The sequence below is a fragment of the Nannobrachium achirus genome (genome assembly GCF_963921795.1).
Source record: "Nannobrachium achirus genome assembly, chromosome: 8".
NCBI lineage: Eukaryota > Metazoa > Chordata > Actinopteri > Myctophiformes > Myctophidae > Nannobrachium > Nannobrachium achirus.
The window spans coordinates 1,434,972-1,462,539 of record NC_137817.1 but is presented as its reverse complement, the minus strand read 5'-3'; the positions used below and the strand labels follow the sequence as shown (position 1 = coordinate 1,462,539).

Below are 27,568 nucleotides of genomic sequence, written 5' to 3'. Positions count from 1 at the left end.
AGATAACTTCAGACAAAAGGTTAAGAAAACATTCACTTCACTTCAGCTGGCATAAAGGTTCTCGGACCTAGAAGAATAAATAGTGTTCTATTCCAGTGTTTCTGCATGGCCACACTTTTCATGTCCCAAGAATCCATGGGCACACCAACATAATACGGGGGTGTAAATATCCTCACTGTCGGGAAGAAACCTTTCAAATTTCATCGCAAAGTAAAGCCCTGCTTCATCATACAAGGCTGTCGCACAACAGTAGTGAAAACAGCAGATCTACAAGCACACAACGCCTCGCGCCGCGAGGCGCTGTGTGCTTGAGATCGGCTGTTTTCACTAGTTTAGATCTTTTTTAGAATGATAAATACAATACTGGCTTTCAATCAGTTTCAAGGGGCACACTTGACCCTTCTCAGGGGCACACCAAAGGTCCCCAGGCACTGTGGTTGAGAAAGACCGTTCTATTCACTATTTATTAAGCTCTCTCACTGGCCGTCCGAGCTGCACTGCTCATCAACAGCTCATCATCGACTGAAAGAGAGCAGCAACAATCACAATAAATCCATCATCATCCATCAACACAACGTTATGAGTTAGTATGACCTCACACTGATGTACATCCATGCATTATGAGTTATTATGACCTCACACTGATGCACATCCATGCGTTAGAGGCAACCAAAGCAAATAAAGTTTATGTACAGACATTAAGCACATTAAACCATGTTCTCACAATCACATCATGGCTCTTATAAAGGAGTTCACCCCCCTGTATGGATCACTCACCCAATGGAGACTTGAATTCATGGATATTTATGTTATTTTTGTCGCATTCCTAAACCAGTAATAATGTGATGATAACTAGAGAGATGCAAGTGGGAATTGCAAGTGTGGTTGCCTATTTATTGCCTAGATCAGTGTTTCTCACCCACTGTGCCTGGGGACCTTTGGTGTGCCCCTGAGAAGGGTCAAGTCAAGTGTGCCCCTTGAAACTGCTTGAAAGACAGTTTTAAAAATGATTTAAACTATAGTGAAAACAGCCGATCTACAAGCACACAACGCCTCGCGGTGCGAGGCGTTGTGTGCTTGTAGATCTGCTGTTTTCACTACTTCTGTGCGACACCTTGCATGATGAAGCAGGGCTTTGCTTTGCGAAAAGAACGTACAAATCTGAAACTTAGAGATACGAGGTTTCTGCCCGACAGTGAGGATATGCATCCCAAATACAATATTTTATTGAACTATCATCATCAATATTTAACAATGGTGTTTTGTCAGGTGTTTGCTCTGAACAAAACACTAATGACTCTTATTTCACATTACCAAATGTAACAAAACACTAATGACTCTTATTTCACATTACCAAATGTAACAAAACACTAATGACTCTTATTTCACATTACCAAATGTAACAAAACACTAATGACTCTTATTTCACATTACCAAATGTAACAAAACACTAATGACTCTTATTTCACATTACCAAATGTAACAAAACACTAATGACTCTTATTTCACATTACCAAATGTAACAAAACACTAATGACTCTTATTTCACATTACCAAATGTAACAAAACACTAATGACTCTTATTTCACATTACCAAATGTAACAAAACACTAATGACTCTTATTTCACATTACCAAATGTAACAAAACACTAATGACTCTTATTTCACATTACCAAATGTAACAAAACACTAATGACTCTTATTTCACATTACCAAATGTAACAAAACACTAATGACTCTTATTTCACATTACCAAATGTAACAAAACACTAATGACTCTTATTTCACATTACCAAATGTAACAACTCCTGCAAGGTAAAAAAAAAAGAATACAATAAAATATCCTTTCTTTGACCCTTCAGAATAAGACAACAGAGAACAAGGAATCCTGACAGATTATACTATAATATATTATTGTCTTGTGTGACGATGCTGGCAGGCCGTTTATAATACAGTTTAGGAATGAAGCCGCGGGCCGCATAAAATGTGTCACCAGGCCGCATTTGGCTCCCGCCAGCCACACTTTGGACACCCCTGACAGACAGTGTGTTTCTATAGGCTAGCAGTGTAGTGAAACGGTCTCAGTGTTCTGTATCAGTGGTTCTCAACCTGTGGGTGGGGACCCCCAGGGGGGTACCCAAATTATTTTGGGGGGTCCCCAGATGATTAACTTAATGTGCAGCAATATTTTCTTGTCAACAGTAAACAAACCAGCATAAAATGTAAGTGTATAGAGGGTATCTGCACGTTTCTAAAGTAACAATCGAAGGACTTTTTAATAGCAAAATGACAAATTAAACATTGTCCAGATTGTCAAATATTAGAGGCAACAATTGTGAAAATAGCAGATCTACATGCTCACACGTTGTGAGCATGTAGATCTGCTATTTTCACAATAGAACTGTGTTATACAAAATGTAATGCCTCAATTTACGTAGTGCTCGTCAGGGTGGGGGTCCCCAGTTAAAATATGATTATTTTGGGGGTCGCGGCCTGAAAAGGTTGAGAACCACTGGTCTATATGTGCGTCTGTAGCGGCGTAGTCAAACGGTCTTCCTTCCTCTGTACAGTGTGTGTGTGTGTGTGTGTGTGTGTGTGTGTGTGTGTGTGTGTGTGTGTGTGTGTGTGTGTGTGTGTGTGTGTGTGTGTGTGTGTGTCAGTCACATGTATATCATCTCTCCACTAATCTGAGGGATTACAGAGGCCTGTCCTGGGACCGTCTGCTCTGCTGCTGCTGCTGCATAATAATACCATGTAGTAGAGTAGTCCTACGGCCTACTGAATACCATGTAGTAGAGTAGTCCTACGGCCTACTGAAATACTGTCTGCTGCTACACAACACATAATACCATGTAGTAGTAGTCCTACGGGCCTACTGTCATACTGTCTGCTGCTGCTCAATAATACCATGGAGAGGAGTAGTCCTACGGCCTACTGAATACCATGTAGTAGTAGTCCTACAGCCTACTGAATACCATGGAGTAGAGGAGTAGGCCTACTGTCATAATAATACCATGTAGTAGAGGAGTAGGCCTACTGTCATAATAATACCATGTAGTAGAGGAGTAGGCCTACTGTCATAATAATACCATGGAGTAGAGGAGTAGGCCTACTGTCATAATAATACCACCAGCAACATGTAGTAGTCTAGTAGTCCTACTGGCTCCAGGGGAGTCAATTGGGTATGGCAGGGGTATGCAGCTGCCATACCCTGGGTCCAGGGGGGTCCAGGGGTATGCAGCTGCCATACCCTGGGTCCAGGGGGGTCCAGGGGTATGCAGCTGCCATACCCTGGGTCCAGGGGGGTCCAGGGGTATGCAGCTGCCATACCCTGGGTCCAGGGGGGTCCAGGGGTATGCAGCTGCCATACCCTGGGTCCAGGGGGGTCCAGGGGTATGCAGCTGCCATACCCTGGGTCCAGGGGGGTCCAGGGGTATGCAGCTGCCATACCCTGGGTCCAGGGGGGGCCAGGGGTATGCAGCTGCCATACCCTGGGTCCAGGGGGGGCCAGGGGTATGCAGCTGCCATACCCTGGGTCCAGGGGGGGCCAGGGGTATGCAGCTGCCATACCCTGGGTCCAGGGGGGGCCAGGGGTATGCAGCTGCCATACCCTGGGTCCAGGGGGGTCCAGGGGTATGCAGCTGCCATACCCTGGGTCCAGGGGGGAAAATACAAGTTACATGGATTTATATTTAAAATTTAAATATAAATCCATGAATGTCTCTTTGTCTATCTGTGCTGGTTATTATGTTGTTAAATTACAGTAAAATAACTACAAATGCAACATTTTACAAAATGGTCACTTTAACCATTTTGTGGACAACAAGTGTGGAAATAGGGATGGGGAAATAGAATGTACTTCTTGAAATAAATGTATCATGCCTGTTGCTATGGTATGGCAACATGATTGGTGTCTTTCACGCACCTGAAGGCGGGCGTGCAAGACACCAGTCATGTTGCCATACCTTAGCTTTTTCTGAACTGACACCACTGACTGGCTCCTGTCTAGCCTACTACCAGCCCACAGACAGCCTCATTCAAACCTTCATTCATTCTCCAAACACACTGGGTGCGTTTATATTATGCACATTCAGAATGGCATTCAGAATGAACTTATTCCGAATAGAGCTTCATACCCAAACGTTTACATGGGACCTGAATACAAGTATCCCTCATTCCACTGTCGTTTACATGACTAAAGGATTCATTCGGAATAGAACTTTGGGCATGCGCAAAGTAGGCCTACTTCAGGTCGGGGGGGGGGGGGGGGGCAGTTCAGACAGCAGTTCATTCCGAATGGAGCGTTTATATGACAAATGTATCCCGATTGAAACGGCATAAACCACCTCTTCAGACCAGAATGAAAATTAATTCGGGTCAGACCGGAATGGCCATTCCTAAACGTTTATATGAGCATTTCTATTCTGAATGAGCAGTCATTCCGAATATAAGAGGAATACATCTGTGCATATAAACGCACCCAGTGAGATCAGCCTCATTTACACGGTCGTTGAGACACCACAGGACATCACAGTACAATTTAAATGTCCACATTAATATTTACACCAATGATAAAAACAAAACAGAAACGTTCCCCTATCGTGTGATACAACACCAGTGTAAAAACAGTTGCAGGCACTTGTGGGTCAGATCTGCTATCAAAGATTTAAACTGACCGTATGCTATGGGAGAACATAATCTTGAATTTAAGCTGTAGCTCATTCCCAGTGGTCGTACGGGGCATTAAAGCTAAAAGGCTGTTTTCCCAGCTCAGTGTTTGGTTTGGGGACCTTTAGAGTGAGCCATGCTGTCACTGGAGCTGAATGTCCTAAATGTCACAGGATTCCAATCCAGCAGAGATTTAAATGGTAAAGTCCCAAATCAACTGTCTTAAGACCCGAATTAATTTCTACTTGACAAACTTAAAAAAAAAAAAATCACACCCGTGTGAACTGAGCGGTGGTTCCCCCCCCCCCCCTTCCCCCCTGTGTGTGTGTGTGTGTGTGTGTGTGTGTGTGTGTGTGTGTGTGTGTGTGTGTGTGTGTGTGTGTGTGTGTGTGTGTGTGTCTGGTCTGGCCTGAACAACAGCGCCCCTCCCTTAACATGTGTGGTCAAAAAAGGTACTGACAGGCTACAGACAGACAGACAGACACGGAGACATACCCACACACACGGCCACGTATAGGAGCGTTGTGACCACCGCTCAAAAATCAGATGGTGTTGTAGGAGTCCTAATCAGAGGAAAATGTAATGTTTAAAAATTAATAATGTTTTTGTAAGGTTTTATAGCCATAAATCATAAATCATGCTCTAATTTGCATTTTGGGGATATTTTTCACAATAATAACAAATGTACATGTTCTAGAGATCTAGACATTCTAATGATCACGAAAAACATTATTACAGGCATTTTACTTATGTTTTAGTGAGGAATAGCTTCAGTTAAAAAGTGAGATGTTGTTCGTCCAGACGCTGGAATTTCAACTTCTCTGGGAGGTGTGAATGTCAGCTCCTGTGGGGGGTATTTATATGCAAATATCGTGGCCAATGGCATTGTAATACTAAACAATAGGATTTAATGGTGATGTTAATGTGAAAAAAGAACAGGAAAACTAATTATAATTTTTTTTTTTAATGATTTAATTTTTTTTGCCAAAAAGCATCGCTGGGCCTTGATAAACAGGACTTTTCACTTTTTCACTGACGGTTCGGACTAGACAATGTTAGGCTGTAATGGGATAACCAGGTGTTGTCTTGTTGTAGCCTACTGTACTGTTGTACTGGGTTGGTTGAACTACAATCATTGGTTCTATAACCAGGTGTTGTCTTGTTGTAGCCTACTGTACTGTTGTACTGGGTTGGTTGAACTACAATCATTGGTTCTATAACCAGGTGTTGTCTTGTTGTAGCCTACTGTACTGTTGTACTGGGTTGGTTGAACTACAATCATTGGTTCTATAACCAGGTGTTGTCTTGTTGTAGCCTACTGTACTGTTGTACTGGGTTGGTTGAACTACAATCATTGGTTCTATAACCAGGTGTTGTCTTGTTGTAGCCTACTGTACTGTTGTACTGGGTTGGTTGAACTACAATCATTGGTTCTATAACCAGGTGTTGTCTTGTTGTAGCCTACTGTACTGTTGTACTGGGTTGGTTGAACTATAGTCGTTGGTTCTATAACCAGGTGTGGTCATGTTGTACAGTATAGAAAATTCTATATGAAATAATTTTCGATAAGATGGATATTAATTATGTTCTATATTATTTGTTGACAAAAAATGTAAAGGGGTAAAATAAATGCCCTGACTAAAACTAGACTAAAATGTCAACAGTTTTTGTCGACTAAAACGAGACTAACTACAATGACGTTGTCTTGGACTGAGGCTCGACTTTTAGTCAACTAAAACTTGACTAAATAAAGACTAACCACGCCTACCTGGAGTTCGTTCACAACAGGCCGTTTGGCACAAGAAGAAGCGGCGTTGCTTTGATTTGGTTCCCTCCGTTAGTTTCCCCAATCCCTTTTAAAATGCTCCAATAGCCTTGCGTCGTCTTGCCAGTCGCTACGAGTTGGACTAAAAGATGCATATACCAAACACATTTTTCAAAAGCAAAACTACTCCGCATCAAGGAGTTTATTAGGTAGGCCCTAAAAGTATGTCCTTGAGCGCAGGGGAATTATTTTGGGTTAAAACTGAATCCGGTTTCATAGTTCCGGACAAATTGTAGTCCTTTGAGGACTACAACATGACGTGTTGTGGTTTCCGCTCCAAACCGGTTACAACCCCAAAAAGTGAAGTGATCCCAGACTAAATAAAGACAGGATGAGGTTGAATAAATGTGATAAAAAACTAACAAGGGCAATTGAACCTGGACTAAGACTGACATTAAATAAAACAATGGCTCATAAAATGAACACTAATGCAGTGAGGTGTTCTGTAATGAGAACCACTGATAAGAGAATGAACACTAATGCAGTGAGGTGTTCTGTAATGAGAACCACTGATAAGAGAATGAACACTAATGCAGTGAGGTGTTCTGTAATGAGAACCACTGATAAGAGAATGAACACTAATGCAGTGAGGTGTTCTGTAATGAGAACCACTGATAAGAGAATGAACACTAATGCAGTGAGGTGTTCTGTAATGAGAACCACTGATAAGAGAATGAACACTAATGCAGTGAGGTGTTCTGTAATGAGAACCACTGATAAGAGAATGAACACTAATGCAGTGAGGTGTTCTGTAATGAGAACCACTGATAAGAGAATGAACACTAATGCAGTGAGGTGTTCTGTAATGAGAACCACTGATAAGAGAATGAACACTAATGCAGTGAGGGGTCTGTAATGAGAACCACTGATAAGAAAAACCATTCTACAAATGTATTCTAAATCCTAACCGTTGAATATTAAATATTTTGAGTTGGGGGTCCTTCACATGAAGCACCACTGACATAGAAACATAGGTTTTTCAACAAAAAAAAAAACCTTAGAAGGATTTGAAATATTCAAAGCATCTATTATTTTTCAATATAATACAAAATAACGCGTAATAATAATGCTTCTAAATAGGTTAAACACCCCTATGAAGAACATTCCTGGGGGGCCCGCAGTGAATCCTTGTACCCAGGGCCCAGAATTTGGTGCGACACCCCTACTAAATGAATTTCCATTTCTATGCTGATGACACCCAGCTGTACCTTTCGGTAGCTCCGGACGACCCCTGTGCTCTAGACCCATTGCTGACGTGTGTGTCTAGCATAAAATGCTGGATGAGTGAGAACTTTCTCAAACTAAATGAGGACAAGACAGAAGTTCTCATAATTGGTTCTACTGCGCAGAGAGAATCAATAATAAGTAGACTTGGTAACCTGTCTAAAGAAAGTAACACTTCTGTAAAGAACCTGGGAGTGATCATTGACGCTGAATTGAATTTTAATACACACATTAATCATGTCACCAAGATTGCCTTCTTTCACCTTAGAAATATTGCGCGAATTAGAGCCTATCTAACATTGGACGATGCAAAAACGCTGATCCACGCTTTTGTTTTCTCTCGGCTTGATTACTGCAACGCACTTCTCTCTGGTCTGCCAAAGAAAACAACTGACAGTTTGCAACTTGTTCAAAATGCGGCAGCCAGAGTTTTAACTAAAGCTAAGATGAGAGAACATATTACTCCAGTCTTAGCGTCGCTACACTGGCTCCCGGTTGTTTTTAGGATTGATTTTAAAATTATTTTACTTGTTTATAAAGCTCTAAATGGTCTGGCACCTTCGTACCTCTATGACTGCCTGCATAGATACGTTCCAAACCGCCCACTCAGGTCTTCTAGTGCTGACCTACTCGATGTGCCTAAAATGAAATATAAAAAATATGGTGAAGCAGCTTTCTGCTTCTACGGACCGACAGTTTGGAATAAACTCCCACTACACCTAAGACAGGCAGCCTCTGTGGATAGCTTTAAAGCACAGCTCAAGACCTATTTCTTTACTCTTGCTTTTAGCTGAATTATTTTTTTATCTCTTTGATGCTATTGACGTCCACACTGTTCTGAAATTGTTCTTCAATGTTTTATGTTTTTATTGTTCTGCTTTATTGTATTCATGTGTATTTTATTTTTTCTGTTAAGTAACTGTGCTTCATTTTCTGCTCTGTAAAGCACTTTGAGCTGCATTTCATGTCATGAAAGGTGCTATACAAATAAAGCTTTATTATTATTATTATTACTAACTGTCAGTCAGTTTGAGGCAGATGAGAACATGATTTACTCCAGCATGGAATCAGATGGTGCCATGATAGCAGCGCGCTGTGCGCTCTTGGAGAGGTTGGGTACTTTGTGTGTGAAGATTGTAATAACAGCAGTCTAGGCTATCAGGTTTAATGGTTGTAATAATAGCTGGTGATTCACAATGTTCACTGCATAATGTCACAAGATTGAGACCAAAACGAGTGTAAAGCTTTAAGTTCAACATTGTGTAACTTATAAAATCACTCATTATTTATTTCCATCATGATGGAAACTGGATAATCAATCCACTTTGAACGGCTCATTTAACAATGCGCACACATAGGCCTATTATATCATATTCTGAGGGTAACATTAGTTTTTATAGCCCCCCCCAAAAATATCCAATCTACAAGCTGAGAAGGTGGGACAAAACAGAGATCCAAGTAAACAGAACTAAATAACTGAGCTCCACTAGTTCACACACACACACACACACACACACACACACACACACACACACACACACACACACACACACACACACACACACACACACACACACACACACACACACACACAGTGTCTCCTACCTTCCATACAGAACAGGACCATCCAGGCGATCCACAGATCAGCGTTATGGAAGTTCACCATGATGAAGATGATGATGAAGATGATAACTCCTGGTTTTATAAGAACTCCAGAAACACTCAGTTTAAACTCTTCTGTTCAGAGGCGGAGGTTCGATCCCTGCTGCTTCAATGACCAGCAGACACAAGAAGTTCCAAAGTACAACAGTTCCTTATTAGTAGTAATATGATGTTTAAAGGTCTTTTAACAACACCAGACATTGATGTCCAAACCATAAAATCCAAGGGTTTGTTGTTGTATTTGTAACTTTTGTATTTTTTTAATCGAAGAATTCAGCCAACCATTTCTCCCCACAAACCAGCAGACTAAGAATAAGAATAAGCTTAGTCTTTTCTAGGATCTCCTTTTAGTAGACCTTGTGCCAGTGAACTGTACTGTCATGAAACTGTACTTTTTTTCCTATGCAAACTGACAATAACTTTAGTCTTCAGTCAATCAAAGACTTGGCGCAGAGAACAGAGTTGTTATAAATCCAAATATGCGTCCTTTTCTGTTCCAAAGAACACAGAATAATGTTGTAATAATTATAAATCCAAAGTGCTGTCCTTGCTGTTCCACTGTCTGACTCCTATCAGGACTTTCTCCTAGTTTAAACGCCCTCCCGTTTAGGATCGTCGCTTCATTCACATCCAAACCGATCCTTTATTATCGCTGTTCTGTCTTTGGGTTTTAAAAAGCAAAAACCCGAAGCCACGACACAACATTTCCACCATCTGAAGACCGAAGAAGACACCGAGGAGAAGAAACAGAGAATGTTGGTTGTTAAAAAATAAAATCCAAGCTGCGTTCCTTCGTCCGTTGGTTCGTTCCGTTGGAATCCACTGAGTTGTTCCTCTGCTTGTTGGTGATTTCAGATCCTAACGGCTCCTTATTGAGCCGTTATGTTAGCAGATATGTTGTTGTTAGATCATAATAATCCACCCAGCATCAGCTGGAGATCCGCTCGTTAGTGATCCGTTAGACGCGCTGCTGACACTTGTTCAATCATAACGGTTACAGTCACAGCAGTAAGTGTACAGTAGTCTATAGACTGTCAGTCAGTGTGTGTGTGTGTGTGTGTGTGTGTGTGTGTGTGTGTGTGTGTGTGTGTGTGTGCGCGCGCGCTCTGTGCGCTGCGCGGCTGGCTGAGTTCCTCACACTGATTGGAAAAGCCAGCGTTGCCAGGTTGTGGGCGAGAAACAAGCAAACCATGCAGGTTTGAATAACCTCGCATCACCAGGCTGGTCTTCGTTTACTAAACGGGCCGTTTGATCCGGTCGGGAGCGGAAGAGCTCCTACGTTTTTCTGTAGTCCAAAACGGACTACACTTTGGCCGGAAACAACGACCGGAAACAGTTTCAACCCAGTTAGCGCATGCGCAAGTATGGGTTAAAACTGTTTCCGGTCGTTGTTTCCGGCCAAAGTGTAGTCCGTTTTGGACTACAGTGTCTCCTAGGGTTGATACCCTCACAAAAACATGCAGTAATCCTGGTCTCAATAATGCCTCCCCCTGGCCAGCCGGGGCGCTTGATGGAGGGGAAAGGAACTGGTTGGAATAACGTGTTCCTTCCACACGCTACGTCCATCCCGGGGAAATCCCTCCTGTCAGGTGAAAAGAAACAACTTGGACTCCTCATGTATTGAAGGAAGCATGAGGTCAGTCCGTTGTCTCCCCAGGCGCGGCAGAGGGAGAGCAGAGCCCAGGATTACATAGGCAACTGGCACTGGGTGAAAATGGGTTACAAAAATCGTGGGATAAAAATGTATAAAGAAAGGAGTAGTTCACCTCCACCTCTATTGATTACTCGCACCATGGAGACTTGAGTTCAACAACATATATTTTTATCGTATTATGTCGCATTCCTAAGACAAAAAAATGTATTTGGGTAAATTTACCCCCATTGATTCCAGATGATTTTGGGTCCCCATCCAGAATCAATAGGTGTACATTTATTGTAATCAAAATATTGTCTTAGGAATGCAACAAAAAACTAAACATATCATTGAACTCAAGTCTCCATGTGAGTAATCAATAGAAAATAAGTCATTTTGGGGGTGCACTACTCCTTTAAGTGTTGGTTCTCAAACTCAAACTGAAATTTGACTCTCAGAGTTACAGACCTGTAAAGCCCGTATCATAGTCGGGTCCGCGGTGGAAGGCTAAGTCTTTTCGAGTCTTTTTGAGTCATGAAACTACAACATTACATCATTCCTCACGGTGGAGAGCTTTACACCGCGAGTCCCAACACATCTCTCTGTTTTTACCATCAGACAGGCAGGCTCTACACCCCGTTCACTGATTGGTCGACCTGAACCGGTCTAGACGGGGTAAAGGACTTCACCGTGGGCCGTGACTATGATGGCCTGCACTTATTTTCTGACTTGAGGTGGAAAGCTTTCCACATCAAATTTGAGAATTTCAGAAAAAAACATCAACAAATTATAACGTGAAAATAAAATGGCATCTAAATTACTTCATGGTCATTGAGTAGGCAAGTTGATTCTTTCATTCATTGAATAATTTATTAGCAGTTCGCATAGGAAAAGCTCATGACAGTACAGTTCATAGCAGACCTATTATGACGTATATACAAGGTCTGCTAGTAGTCGCTTATAATAGTCAGACGTGGCAACCCAGGTTTAAAGCTCACACAGGCAGCCCAGGCTGTTGCCATGGAGACCAGTTGACGCCACAAGTCCCACGGCCAGAGGAGAGACGATGGTGCCCCCTGCTGGTGGAGATGGGAACTTACACACTGTATGGAAGAATACCTTTTGCCCTGTTGATTCCTGCTCCAGGCGGGAATCAACAGCTATGAACCTATGATTAATTTTAAAATGTATATATTAATAATAATCATGAAGAACGTATCTCTGGGAGTGTAACAAATGGACCCTTACAGCTCCGTAACTCTGAGTGTACAAATGGGAGTCTTGAGTTGGTTATAAACCTTTTCATAGATTTCATAGAGTTGTTTGACGGCATCATCAGTGATACCCAAGATATTCTCTATTAATGTTGCGTTCATGATAATTTAAACAAGTTGCACTGGTTCCCAAACACTAGGTCGGGGCTGCATTATTTTTTGTTTTCTACAATTGCTTTTAATTATCATCTCAACATGTAAAAAAAAATAAAATAAACGATTCCCCCCCCCCCCCCCCCCCCCCCCCCCCCATGAATTAAAAAAATATTTTTGGTTTGCAGCCATTTCATAAAGATTTCATAATTTCTAAAAAAAATTCCATGAATTAGGATTAAAATGTCAGGGCAATGCATGCAGTAGATAATTACTTAAAGATGAGAAGTCATTATTAAAGATGTCCTACTTTGCTTCAGTCATCAGATCTGTACACCTACATTTGGCATTTTAAGGCTGAAATTGCATGCTAGTAAAGCAAGCCTGATAAAAGTATCAAACATGCACAAAATTCAACAGAACACAGGAAAATATATATCTGTTAAGAAGTTTTGGGGGGAGGACCACCAGACCCCTGTTGGGGAGTTCCGCACACCCCCTAAAAAATAAATCTCCTGGATTCTGACAGTCCAATGACAGGCCTGGGAGAGGGGGAAACATGAAAAAACAACAATGCAGTTTGCTTTGTTATCCTGCCATTTATTGATACTAACACCACATTATCTCCTATTTGTATTCATTAATAAAGTTATTGTCTCATTCATACAGAGGAACCAGACAGATGTCACACAGTACGGAATGGTTAAATAATTCACCCCCAAAAAGTAACTTCCCTCTGAGGCCTTTTAGACGTATAAATTACATGTAAACCCAACGGCTCTAAGCTAAAACCAAGTTATAACTGGTCTTAAAGTGAAGGTTTTTAGAAGCTTAGATTAGACTTTGACTAACAGTTGTCTACTGTATATAAACCGTATCTGTTGAAATAGTGATGTTTGTTTCAATGTCTAAGCTTAGCCGTCTAAAAATGTTCACTTTTAGACCAATTATAACCTGCTTTTAGACAGACATCCAATAGTTCACTGGGTTATTTTCTGGAATTCACAGATTGTTTCGGTTTTCATAGAATAAAAACATCTGCGTGAAATCATGTCTTCGTGCCGGTGAGGGGAATTGACAGAAAAATAAGTCATCTTTTTTTGGGGGTAAACTATTAACGAGCAATAGGTAACTGCTTTCAGGTCAAAAATATTCAGAACTATTTCCAGAAAGATAAACAGTGCAATAATAGCCGATCGACAAGCTCACATGCCTGTCACATTGTGACACACTGTGAGCTTGTATATCGTCAGTTCTGGGCTGTTCTTTGAATGAATGCTGGCTGAATGATGATCCTGATGCAGATCCATAGAAGAAGAAGTCACTCAGTCTTTCTTCTTCTCCTGAAATGAGAAAGAAACATGATGTCACTGCAAGGACATTTACTCATTAACCCCGAACCACAGGCGTAGCGGTCCCCGGGTATCTAAACCAGGGGTTCCCAAACCTTTTTGTCTCAGGTCACCCCATGAATATTGTTTTAATCCGAGGCACCCCTACATTATAGTTTTCACTCCCAGCACCTTATATTTATAGCATATCGTCGTTGTCGGGTGGAAACCTTGTATGTCCAAAACTGTTCGTTTTGTATTTATTATCTATAAAATGTACCAAACTAGTGAAAACAGCAGATCTACAAGCACACACCGCCTCGCATCGCTGTTTTCACTAGTTTTGTGCGACAGTCTTGTATGATGAAGCAGGGCTTTGCTTTAACAAAAGACGTACACATTTGAAACTTGGAGATACGAGGTTTCTGCCCGACAGTGACGATATTTGAGTGATTATGTTGCGAGGAAAACATTGAGATAATAGCCATTTTGGTTAGAACTGACTGAAAATAACTTTGTACTTCAAGTTTAAAATTATACTAAATTATATTTTTTCAATTGTCCAAATAAATTCCAAATATTATTAAATGATCTCACGGCACCCCAGGACTGCCGTCGCAGCACCCCAGGGTGCCCCGTCACCCACTTTGAAAACCCCTGATCCATAGGCTCTAACAAAGATAGGGGTTCTCAAAACTATGGGTCGCTTTTGTCGATAATATTCATAATTGATAACATAATTTCATTTTAGCCTAAACATGCACGTTCAAGTTCAACAACGCGTGCTTTTATTTGGATATTCCCTCACCGCCAAAATAATACCCTAATAGAATGGGGTTGTGGTACAAACAGTTGGAGAACCTAAAGCAAGGGTTCCCAAACATTCAGCCTGTGATCCCCGACAAAATAATAATAATACTTTAACTTAAAAAATTATATTTGAACTGTGGACCCCCCCAGATTAATCATATTTGAACTGTGGAAAATCTGGAAAATTTGTGCGGGGTCAAATCCTTCTAAGGTTTTTTGAAAAAACCCATGTTTCCATGTCAGTGATGCTCAAACCTTTTCATGTGAAGGACCAACTAAGGGGTCCCTGCTTCATCTCTCTCTCAACTAAGGGGTTCCTGCTTCATCTCTCTCTCAGCTAAGGGGTCCCTGCTTCATCTCTCTCTCAGCTAAGGGGTCCCTGCTTCATCTCTCTCTCAACTAAGGGGTCCCTGCCTCATCTCTTTCTCAGCTAAGGGGTCCCTGCTTCATCTCTTTCTCAACTAAGGGGTCCCTGCTTCATCTCTCTCTCTCAACTAAGGGGTCCCTGCTTCATCTCTCTCTCAGCTAAGGGGTCCCTGCTTCATCTCTCTCTCAGCTAAGGGGTCCTTGGCCTGAAAACGTTGATGACCCCTGATTTAGCAGACTGAGTGAGGCAGTTCACCTCCTACGGGAGCTCCCCACTCAGCAGACAAGCCAAGCAACCCGCACCGCCAAGAGAGCTTTAGCTCACTTGGAGGAGCGAGTTACGGCCTCGTCTCTTGCAGGGTCGTTACAACATGGAGATGTGAGGATTCTGCCATACAGACAGAACCTCGTTTTGGGCCCAATAAGAAGAAAAAAAGGGAAGAAAAAGTGAGTTATGCGCTTTAGTTGAATTCTGACAGGTGTGTGTGTATGTGTGTGTGTGTGTGTGTGTGTGTGTGTGTGTGTGTGTGTGTCTCTCTCCAGGGAGAGAGGCTATACAGTAGGCCTACAGCTCATTTAGGATTCTGACCCAATTCGTGCACACACACACACACACACACACACACACACACACACACACACACACACACACACACACACACACACACACACACACACACACACACACACACACACACACACACACACACACACACACACACACACACACACACACACACACACACACACACACACACACACACACACACACACACACACACACACGTAAGGACATGAATATTTCAGGACGGTAGTTTTTTATAAATCTACTTTTAGCCTCACGTTTTGAACCCTAAAGGTGGAGGGTTTCTCTCGCGTGCCAGGTGTAGACTCGCCTCCCAAAATAGCTGATCTACAAGCTCACAGTGTGTTGCGTTCATGTGTGGCATTGTGACCCATTTAACAACCATTTGTATATGTCTGTGTCATTGAGTTTGTGCAGGAAAATAAAATTATAATAAAAGTTTCCATCACGGCTATAAAACTATCTGCCGTACTGGAGTACAGCTGTGGTCTCCACACAGGGCTGTTTGGCCACCTATAACCATATAACCACCTAGAACCATAAACCACCTATAAACATTACTGGATGGATTTCATATTTAGATTAGTCTAAAACAGCAGATCATAGACTAGAGCAAAGAGCTTGTAGATCTGCAATTTTTGAAAAAAAGAAAAAAAGGAAAATTTTGAGAAAATCTTGGAATATACTTTTTTAAAAGCTATGTTTTTTGGGGGGCTTTTATTGATTGATTGATTGAAGACTTTATTAGAAGTTTGCATAGAAATGGGTACAGTTCACTGGTACAAGGTCAACTAAAAGGAGATCCTTGAAAAGACTAATAAAATAAACAGTGCAAAAAATATATACAGTAGGTAAATACAAAGGAGGGTCAGGGGAGGCTGGGCTAGGTTTGTTATTGCCAGTTGCGAATGGCTGCTGCCTGTAAGTGGTTTTTCAGGGCGATTTTAAAGGATGCTAGGGAACCACACTCCTTTAAGGCCTTCGGTAAGGCGTTCCACATTTTGGTTGTATAGATGCAGAACGAGTTTGACCCTTTGTTTGAGTTGACTTTGGGTTGAACGTGATCTGTTATGCTGCCTCTGGTGTTGTAATTGTGGACGTCCTTAACGTTTATAAAGTATTTTATACCTTTATTGATAGGACAGTAGAGTGACAGGACACAGGGAGAGAGATGGGGAGTCGGGAATCGACTGCAAAGGCGGTCAGCATCGGGAATCGAACCAGCGACACGCCGTTTGGCTACACTGAGCCTATGTGGTATATGCGCCTGGGCCGGTAGGCCAGCAGGCACGCCTGATTGTCCTGAATATACTTTTTTAACCCAAATCTTAGCTTAGTGTCTGTGGATCTGCCAAATACATATCATCAGGAAACCTCTGCCTTCAGTTAACACCAAATTGGACAAAATATCACGCAGACATTGTGAAAATAAGCTGCTCTACAAGCTCACAACGCCTATAGCTTGTAGGTCGGCTATTTTTCCACAACGTGTATCTGTGGAACCGAGTCAAACTATAAATGTAAAGTCTCTACAACTCCAAGTGGGTCAGGGTGGAATGAAAAGTTTAACAGCCGGCACTGTAGGAGTTTGGGTTGTAAATAAAACCAATAACACACATACACACACACACACACACACACAAACACACGGCTGTATGTGTGTGCACGCACGCCCACGCGATCCTGTGTGTGTGTACGTGCCAGTGAAAGCGGTCCCACTCAGTGCAGGTCATTCATTCGTGTCTTGCTGTCAGAGGCAGAAACCTCTTATCTGTGTTTTCTAACTTTTTATGGTGTGTATTTTTCCTAAGTCAACGCCCCTAATTGATCATCAATCAAGCATCAAAGTATCAAAAATAAGGAGCGTGTCACTCCCTGTGTCTCTCTCCACTGTGTAGGTTGCAATAAATAACAGGCACAAAAGCCTTAAACATAATCTTTTCAAGCTCGAAACACAACACTTAAGAGCTTCTAGATCTGCTACTTTTAATTTACCTTTAATTTACTTTTGAGTTCCTGAAAAGGAACAGTGTTGTATATGATGTTTCCCCTGATAGATGATATTAAATGATATACCAGGGGTCTTCAACAGGGGGTCCAGGACCCCTAGAGGGTCCTCAGAGTTGCTTTTCTCTTTTCTTTACATCATCCACATGAATGAAGACAGTAGATCTACAAGCTCAGTTTTTGGAGCTGTGTGGAACACAAGCTCCCTATACGAGGCTGTGTGTGTGGGTCTGTCTGTCTGTCTCCGTGTCTGTAGCCTGCAGTAACCTTTTCTGACCACACATGTTAAGGGAGGGGCGCTGCACACACACACACACACACACACACACACACACACACACACACACACACACACACACACACACACACACACACACACACACACACACACACACACACACACACACACACACACACACACACACACACACACACACACACACACACACACACAGCTCCACTTCGAACAGAGGTTCGATTTTTTTTTTAATTATACATTTTGATCCCACAATTTTGTAACCCATTTTTTCACCCAGTGCCAATTGCCTATTCCCTCTGCCGCGCCTGGGGAGACAACGGACTGACCTCATGCTTCCTTCTATGCATGAGGAGTCCAAGTTGCTTCTTTTCACCTGACAGTGGAGATTTCCCTGGTTTGGACGTAGCGCGTGGAAGGAACACGTTATTCCAACCAGTTCCTTTCCCCTCCATCAGGCGCCCCGGCTGGCCAGGGGGAGGCATTATTGAGACCAGGATTACGTGCATGTTTTTATGAGGGTATCAACCCTAGGAGACACGGGGAGAACAAGCAAACTCCACACAGAAAGGCCCTATCGCCAACCCCACCTAGGGTGTGGGCACTGATGACGCGGAGGGAGGAACACGCCCCCAGCACCCACAGCGTCCCCCGGTGGGAATCAATCCCAGGACCTTCTAGCTGTGAGGCGAAGCGCTAACCACTGCGTCACCGTGTCCCTAAAGCTCATAGTTGTGAGCTTGATTGGGAGATCTACTTTTGCTGATTTTGAATTTGAATCCGGAATTATAACAGTTTTGCAGGCGCTGACACCAAGGGTTGCCCACCTGCCCCCGGCAAAAAAAGGTGTCTCAGGTGTCTGTCTAAACACCTGAACGTGGTCAGAGTGCTCTGTCTTCTGGTCTGTGGAATGTAAAATAAGAGCACTGTTTACCTATAATGTGCTGTTTTTACTGTTGCTACACTACAATACAAATAACAAGTGTGAACCCATAGTCATATTTACAGCTACAGTATGTAGGTATTTGGCATACGAATTTAGATATGACATTTCTTGTAATCGCACAGCCTCAGAAAGAAAACATAAGTGTTAAATTGAACAGTAATTAAAATGTTACCTTACATTTTTCATAATGGGCGATTTACCTTAGGGGCAAGTGGAACATGACCTGCTGATACCTTGGACTAAATCATTGCTGAACCAGATACCTCATATGTCCTAAACAGTTTGACACATGAGGTTCCCACCTCAACAGAGAATAAATGACTGGTGAAACCATCACTCTCTGTCAGTGACAGCTCTTTAGTTCAGGGCTGACAGCCTCTGAAAGGAAGAGGCAGCTTCAGCTTCCACCATTCCTGCTGCACTGCATTCCTGTCTTCATCACATATTATTAGTTTAGTTCAGAGTCTTTGTGACTGAACGAACAGCTTCATACAGGGACGTGCTGGCCATTGGGAAAAGCGGGACAACTCCCGAACGTCCGGTTCATTCCCGGCCGGTCCAGGCCGGCCATTAGGAAAAAAATAAAATTAAAATGTCGGCCTTGGTTCCATTTTGGAGGCTGGGCGGCCAACAAAGTAAATCGTCACTGTCGGGCACAAACCTTGTATCTCCAAGTTTCAAATTTATACATTTTGTCGCAAAGCAAAGCCCTGCTACATCATATAAGGCCGTTGCACAAAAGTAGTGAAAACAGCAGATCTACAAGCACACAACGCCTCCCGGTGCAAGGCGTTGTGTGCTTGTAGATCGGCTGTTTTCACTAGTTTAAATCATTTTTAAAATGATAAATACAAAACAAACGGTTTTGGACATACAAGGTTTCCACCCGACAACGACGAAATATAACTCATGTACAGTAATTGGCCCACTGGCTTGTCACTTGTCATGATCTGAAATGGCAAATCTTTGAGTAGCAGCAGCAGCGCTATAGAGAGAGATCTCTCTCTATGGCGCGCAATGAGGGCCTCTACAACTCTTTTTCCCGGGCTGAATCAGGGGCCCAGCACGTCCCTGGCTTCATTCCTCTCTTCATCCTCTCAGTATATTATAAGTGTAGTTTAGTTTCCTCTGTGACTGAACAAACAGCTTCACTCCTCTCTTCATCACGTATTATTAGTTTAGTTCAGAGTCCTCTGTGACTGAACGAACAGCTTCATCCTCTCTTCATCCTCTCAGTATATTATAAGTGTAGTTTAGTTTCCTCTGTGACTGAACAAACAGCTTCATTCCTCTCTTCATCCTCTCAGTATGTTATAAGTTTAGTTTAGAGTCTTTGTGACTGAACAAACAGCTTCACTCCTCTCTTCATCCTCTCAGTATGTTATAAGTTTAGTTTAGAGTCTTTGTGACTGAATGAACAGCTTCATCCTCTCTTCATCCTCTCAGTATGTTATAAGTTTAGTTTAGAGTCTTTGTGACTGAACAAACAGCTTCATTCCTCTCTTCATCCTCTCAGTATATTATAAGTGTAGTTTAGTTTCCTCTGTGACTGAACAAACAGCTTCATCCTCTCTTCATCCTCTCAGTATGTTATATGTTTAGTTTAGAGTCTTTGTGACTGAACAAACAGCTTCAGGTCAGCCTCTCACGTCTCTAATCCCTCATAATCCTCACAGTAAGGAGACAGTTTCACCTCATTATTATTAACACCACCTCTAACCAACAACCAACCAAACAGACACAGATTATTATTATTATTATTACCCTTATTATTATTACCCCAACATAAAAAGGTCTCATTAATGTGACCTACTTTAATGTGACCGTACATTTTTGACATATGGTTCTGCTCACATTTTAGTCACCTGAAATGTTTTACCTAGTTTAATTTGACTAAATATCATAGGATTTTAGTCAACTAAATCCACACAGTTTATTCAGTCGACAAAATCTTTGAACCAGAAATGAAATCTGCATTTCTTTGGCCGGAACGACCCATTTCTCTGTGACCACTTCCTGTTCTGTTTACTTACTTCCGCTCAGCATGGACTAAGATGAGGTTTTGCTATTGTGAACAGACCACATGTGCACGTGGATGCCCACGTGTGCACGTGGATGCCCATGTGTGCACGTGGATGCCCACGTGTGCACGTGGATGCCCACGTGTGCACGTGGATGCCCACGTTAAAAGTTAAGTAAATTGCGGCAGGCAACCCAGAAAGATGATTTTTTTAATGAAAGCAGTCAATGAGTTGAGTTGATGTCAGTCATAGACCCACCTCTTCATCACTGGAGGAGGAGGAAGATGAGGATGAGGAGGATGATGAAGATGACTGGTGTCCGTCCTCATGTTGTTTGTGCTCCTTGTGTCCATCTTTATCCTTCTTCTTCTTCTTCTTGTGTTCCTTGTCCTTCACCGAGGACTGGTCCTTGGAGTGGACAGACAACACATGGACAGACAGACAACACATGGACAGAAGTGTTAATTTTGTCGACTATAAACCTTCGTCCGAGACAGTTTGCCCTCCTTGCCCCCAAGCTGTGGAATAAACTCCCCGTCGAACAACAGACTCACTCACTAGCTTTCGCCGTGGACTGAAGACTCACCTTTTCAGACTCCACCTAAACCCATAGCACTACTGAAAAAATCTATGTCCATACATGAAGCTAGTTAGCATTTGTTTTTAGGTTTTTTATAAACCTTTTTTCTTTACGGATGATATTGTTTTTTTCTAGATAGATATTCATTTGCATTTGTTATATTGCTGTTGATGTACTGACATATTATCTTGTTTATTATTGTGATGTATTATCTGCTTATTGTAAGTTGCTTTGGATTAAAAGCATCTGCTAAATGCCTAAACTGTAAACTGTATGATAGATTTCGGTCGACTACCTTTTATGACTGACGAAAAATGTAATAAAGACTAAGCTATGGGGACTAAAACTAAGACAATCCAGTTAATAAATTAAAATCTAGACTAAAATCTATAGCAGTGGTTCTCAACCTGTGGGGGTCCCGAAATTATTTTGGGGGGTCCCCAGATGTTTAGTTAAATGTTAACATTGTTTTCTCACTCAACAGTAAACAGACCAACACACAATATAAGTGAATACAGGGCATCTGCACATTTCTAAAGTGACAATTTAAGGACTTTAAAGACCTTTTTAGTACCTCTGGTCAAACATTGGTCAAATTGTCAAATATATAGAGGCAGAAATTGTGAAAATAGCCGATCTACATGCTCACAACGCCTCGCGTTGCGAGGCGTTGTGAGCATGTAGATCGGCTATTTTCACAATGGAACAGATGGAGTCAAACTAAATGTAATGCCAACTCCCACAATTCCAAGTGCTTGTGGAGGGTGGGGGGTCCCCAGTTCAAATGTGATTATTTGGGGGGTCATAGCCTGAAAAGGTTGAGGACCACTGATCTCTAGGGAGACTAGTGGAGAAGCGATACTAATCCAAATGTTCCAAAAATGCTAAGTGCACATGCAGTTAGTAGGCCTAAACCAGTAAGGGGGCCACTCTCCATCCTAATCTCCATTCAGACATTGACTTCAAATTGTCTGAGTGGCGGCACTTCCATAGAGCAGTGTTTCTCAACCACTGGTCCTGGGGACCTTTGCTGTGCCCCTGAGAAGGGTCAAGTGTGCCCCTTGAAACTGCTTGAAAGCCAGTATTGTATTTATCATTTTAAAAATGATTTAAACTAGTGAAAACAGCCGATCTACAAGCACACAACGCCTCGCACCACTACTGTTTTGCGACATGACAGCCTTGTATGATGAAGCAGGGCTTTACTTTGCGAAGAAACGTACACGTTTGAAACTTGGAGATACAAGGTTTCTTCCCGACAGTGACGATATTTACACCCCCGTATTATGTTGGTGTGACCATGGATTCTTGGGACATGAAAAGTGTGACCATGCAGAAAATAGGTTGAGAAACACTGACATAGAGGTTAGGGTTAGGTATAGGGTTAGTGTCTGAATGGGGGGATGTCTGAATGGCAGCATGTCAGAAAGGGGGCCGGTAAATGTATTTAGTTCCACCCAGACAGTGCCAGTAAAGGACCAGAATCATGAGTTATTAAAAATATGATCCAAACAAACCTTGCAGTCAGACTTGTCCTTGGACTTGTCCTTGCAGTCAGACTTGTCTTTGGACTTGTCCTTGCAGTCGCTCTGAAATCAAAATAACAAGGTTTTCAGGGTTTTTTTGGTCAGCCCATCAGGCAGATGCCCGGTATGCCCGATGCCCGGTATGCCCGATGCCCGGTATGCCCGATTATGCCCGGTATGCCCGATGCCCGGTATGCCAGATGCCCAGTCCACCCCTGCTGAGGGTCATTGAGGGGGTCCCAGGGGGTCCCCAGAAAAACAAGTTAAAAGAAAAAAGAAAAATAGCAGATCTGCCAGCTTGTACGTCAACTAAACTTTTTTTTTTTAATTAATAAATGTATTAATTTGGGTGTGTGACTGGGTGAATGTAATGAATGTGTGTGTGAATGGGTGAATGTAATGAATGTGTGTGTGACTGGGTGAATGTAATGAATGTGTGTGTGAATGGGTGAATGTAATGAATGTGTGTGTGAATGGGTGAATGTAATGAATGTGTGTGTGACTGGGTGAATGTAATGAATGTGTGTGTGACTGGGTGAATGTAATGAATGTGTGTGTGAATGGGTGAATGTAATGGATGTGTGTGTGAATGGGTGAAAGTAATGCACAATCTATATGAAGCATCTTGGATAAAGACTTTCTTCTTCTTTTGAATAATGTTCTTTCACATCAGGATGTAATGCCAGGGCTGTAATAACCATTGGGCCGGTGGGGCCGTTGCCAGGGGCCCTTGGCTCTCAGGGGCCCTTGGGGGAACTGGGACGCATGGTCAATGACAACTTACTAAAATTAAATGTATATGTTAATTAAAAATCAAATGTGTGGGCCCCTCCTCTGTTGTCTACAGGTGCTTTCTTGGCCCACAGATGATCATCATGGCTTAAAATCTGAGCTGGGTAGTGTGCGTCGGGAGGGAGGGGGGTTATGGTGGAGGGTGGGGGGTATTGGCCAGGGGCCCTCGCGGGGGTTAATCCGTACATGTGTAATACTCATTAGACTCCAGAGCCAACATAACTCATCTACTGTACATCTACTGTATATCCCCCAGACTCCCTCCCAGTCAGAGTTATCAAGTTATCACAAACAGAAACGCTGAAGGTTCTGACCTTGGACTTGTCCTTGGACTTGTCCTTGTCCTTCTTCCCCAGACCAAATAAGGAGAACTTCTGGTCCTGCCCAGAGGCGTCGTCTTTCTTCACATCATCCTCCTTTCCTATAGCTGGAGACATTATATTATATACATTATTATTATTAATAATATATACTGTACATATGTCATTCACATCATCCTCCTTTCCTATAGCTGGAGACATTATATTATATACATACATTATTATTATTAATAATATATACTGTACATATGTCATTCACATCATCCTCCTTTCCTATAGCTGGAGACATTATATTATATACATACATTATTATTATTAATAATATATACTGTACATATGTCATTCACATCATCCTCCTTTCCTATAGCTGGAGACATTATATTATATACATACATTATTATTATTAATAATATATACTGTAAATATGTCATTCACATCATCCTCATTTCCTATAGCTGGAGACATTATATTATATACATACATTATTATTATTAATAATATATACTGTAAATATGTCATTCACATCATCCTCATTTCCTATAGCTGGAGACATTATATTATATACATACATTATTATTATTAATAATATATACTGTAAATATGTCATTCACATCATCCTCATTTCCTATAGCTGGAGACATTATATTATATACATACATTATTATTATTAATAATATATACTGTACATATGTCATTCACATCATCCTCATTTCCTATAGCTGGAGACATTATATTATATACATACATTATTATTATTAATAATATATACTGTACATATGTCATTCACATCATCCTCCTTTCCTATAGCTGGAGACATTATATTATATACATACATTATTATTATTAATAATATATACTGTACATATGTCATTCACATCATCCTCCTTTCCTATAGCTGGAGACATTATATTATATACATACATTATTATTATTAATAATATATACTGTAAATATGTCATTCACATCATCCTCCTTTCCTATAGCTGGAGACATTATATTATATACATACATTATTATTATTAATAATATATACTGTAAATATGTCATTCACATCATCCTCCTTTCCTATAGCTGGAGACATTATATTATATACATACATTATTATTATTAATAATATATACTGTAAATATGTCATTCACATCATCCTCCTTTCCTATAGCTGGAGACATTATATTATATACATACATTATTATTATTAATAATATATACTGTACATATGTCATTCACATCATCCTCCTTTCCTATAGCTGGAGACATTATATTATATACATACATTATTATTATTAATAATATATACTGTAAATATGTCATTCACATCATCCTCCTTTCCTATAGCTGGAGACATTATATTATATACATACATTATTATTATTAATAATATATACTGTAAATATGTCATTCACATCATCCTCCTTTCCTATAGCTGGAGACATTATATTATATACATACATTATTATTATTAATAATATATACTGTAAATATGTCATTCACATCATCCTCCTTTCCTATAGCTGGAGACATTATATTATATACATACATTATTATTATTAATAATATATACTGTACATATGTCATTCACATCATCCTCCTTTCCTATAGCTGGAGACATTATATTATATACATACATTATTATTATTAATAATATATACTGTACATATGTCATTCACATCATCCTCCTTTCCTATAGCTGGAGACATTATATTATATACATACATTATTATTATTAATAATATATACTGTACATATGTCATTCACATCATCCTCCTTTCCTATAGCTGGAGACATTATATTATATACATACATTATTATTATTAATAATATATACTGTACATATGTCATTCACATCATCCTCCTTTCCTATAGCTGGAGACATTATATTATATACATACATTATTATTATTAATAATATATACTGTACATATGTCATTCACATCATCCTCATTTCCTATAGCTGGAGACATTATATTATATACATACATTATTATTATTAATAATATATACTGTACCCTAACCCTAACCCTAACCCTAACCCTGTCATTCACATCATCATCCTCCTTTCCTATAGCTGGAGACATTATATTATATACATACATTATTATTATTAATAATATATACTGTACATATGTCATTCACATCATCCTCCTTTCCTATAGCTGGAGACATTATATTATATACATACATTATTATTATTAATAATATATACTGTACATATGTCATTCACATCATCCTCCTTTCCTATAGCTGGAGACATTATATTATATACATACATTATTATTATTAATAATATATACTGTACATATGTCATTCACATCATCCTCCTTTCCTATAGCTGGAGACATTATATTATATACATACATTATTATTATTAATAATATATACTGTACATATGTCATTCACATCATCCTCATTTCCTATAGCTGGAGACATTATATTATATACATACATTATTATTATTAATAATATATACTGTACATATGTCATTCACATCATCCTCCTTTCCTATAGCTGGAGACATTATATTATATACATACATTATTATTATTAATAATATATACTGTACATATGTCATTCACATCATCCTCCTTTCCTATAGCTGGAGACATTATATTATATACAAACATTATTATTATTAATAATATATACTGTACATATGTCATTCACATCATCCTCCTTTCCTATAGCTGGAGACATTATATTATATACATACATTATTATTATTAATAATATATACTGTACATATGTCATTCACATCATCCTCCTTTCCTATAGCTGGAGACATTATATTATATACCGGTACATACATTATTATTATTAATAATATATACTGTACATATGTCATTCACATCATCCTCCTTTCCTATAGCTGGAGACATTATATTATATACATACATTATTATTATTAATAATATATACTGTACATATGTCATTCACATCATCCTCCTTTCCTATAGCTGGAGACATTATATTATATACATACATTATTATTATTAATAATATATACTGTACATATGTCATTCACATCATCCTCCTTTCCTATAGCTGGAGACATTATATTATATACATACATTATTATTATTAATAATATATACTGTACATATGTCATTCACATCATCCTCCTTACCTATAGCTGGAGACATTATATTATATACATACATTATTATTATTAATAATATATACTGTATGTTCTTCACATCCTCCTCCTTTCCTATAGCTGGAGACATTATATTATATACATACATTATTATTATTAATAATATATACTGTACATATGTCATTCACATCATCCTCCTTTCCTATAGCTGGAGACATTATATTATATACATACATTATTATTATTAATAATATATACACTGTAAATATGTCATTCACATCATCCTCCTTTCCTATAGCTGGAGACACATTGTATACATACATTATTATTATTAATAATATATACTGTACATATGTCATTCACATCATCCTCCTTTCCTATAGCTGGAGACATTATATTATATACATACATTATTATTATTAATAATATATACTGTACATATGTCATTCACATCATCCTCCTTTCCTATAGCTGGAGACATTATATTATATACATACATTATTATTATTAATAATATATACTGTACATATGTCATTCACATCATCCTCCTTTTATA

The 27,568-nt window shown here is 40.1% G+C and overlaps 1 protein-coding gene across 1 annotated transcript in view; it reads right to left on the bottom strand.

The window, feature by feature from the left end:
• igsf11 (immunoglobulin superfamily member 11) overlaps nucleotides 1–9,384 on the bottom strand; it is a gene marked incomplete at both ends in the record, with an annotated part of 255,072 nt that extends 245,688 nt beyond the window's left edge. Inside the window, one exon of the mRNA XM_080731124.1 lies at nucleotides 9,324–9,384. Coding sequence (XP_080587250.1) covers nucleotides 9,324–9,384 — 61 coding nt within the window. The remainder of the gene's footprint in view (nucleotides 1–9,323) is intronic.
• Between the last annotated feature and the right edge of the window lie 18,184 nt (nucleotides 9,385–27,568).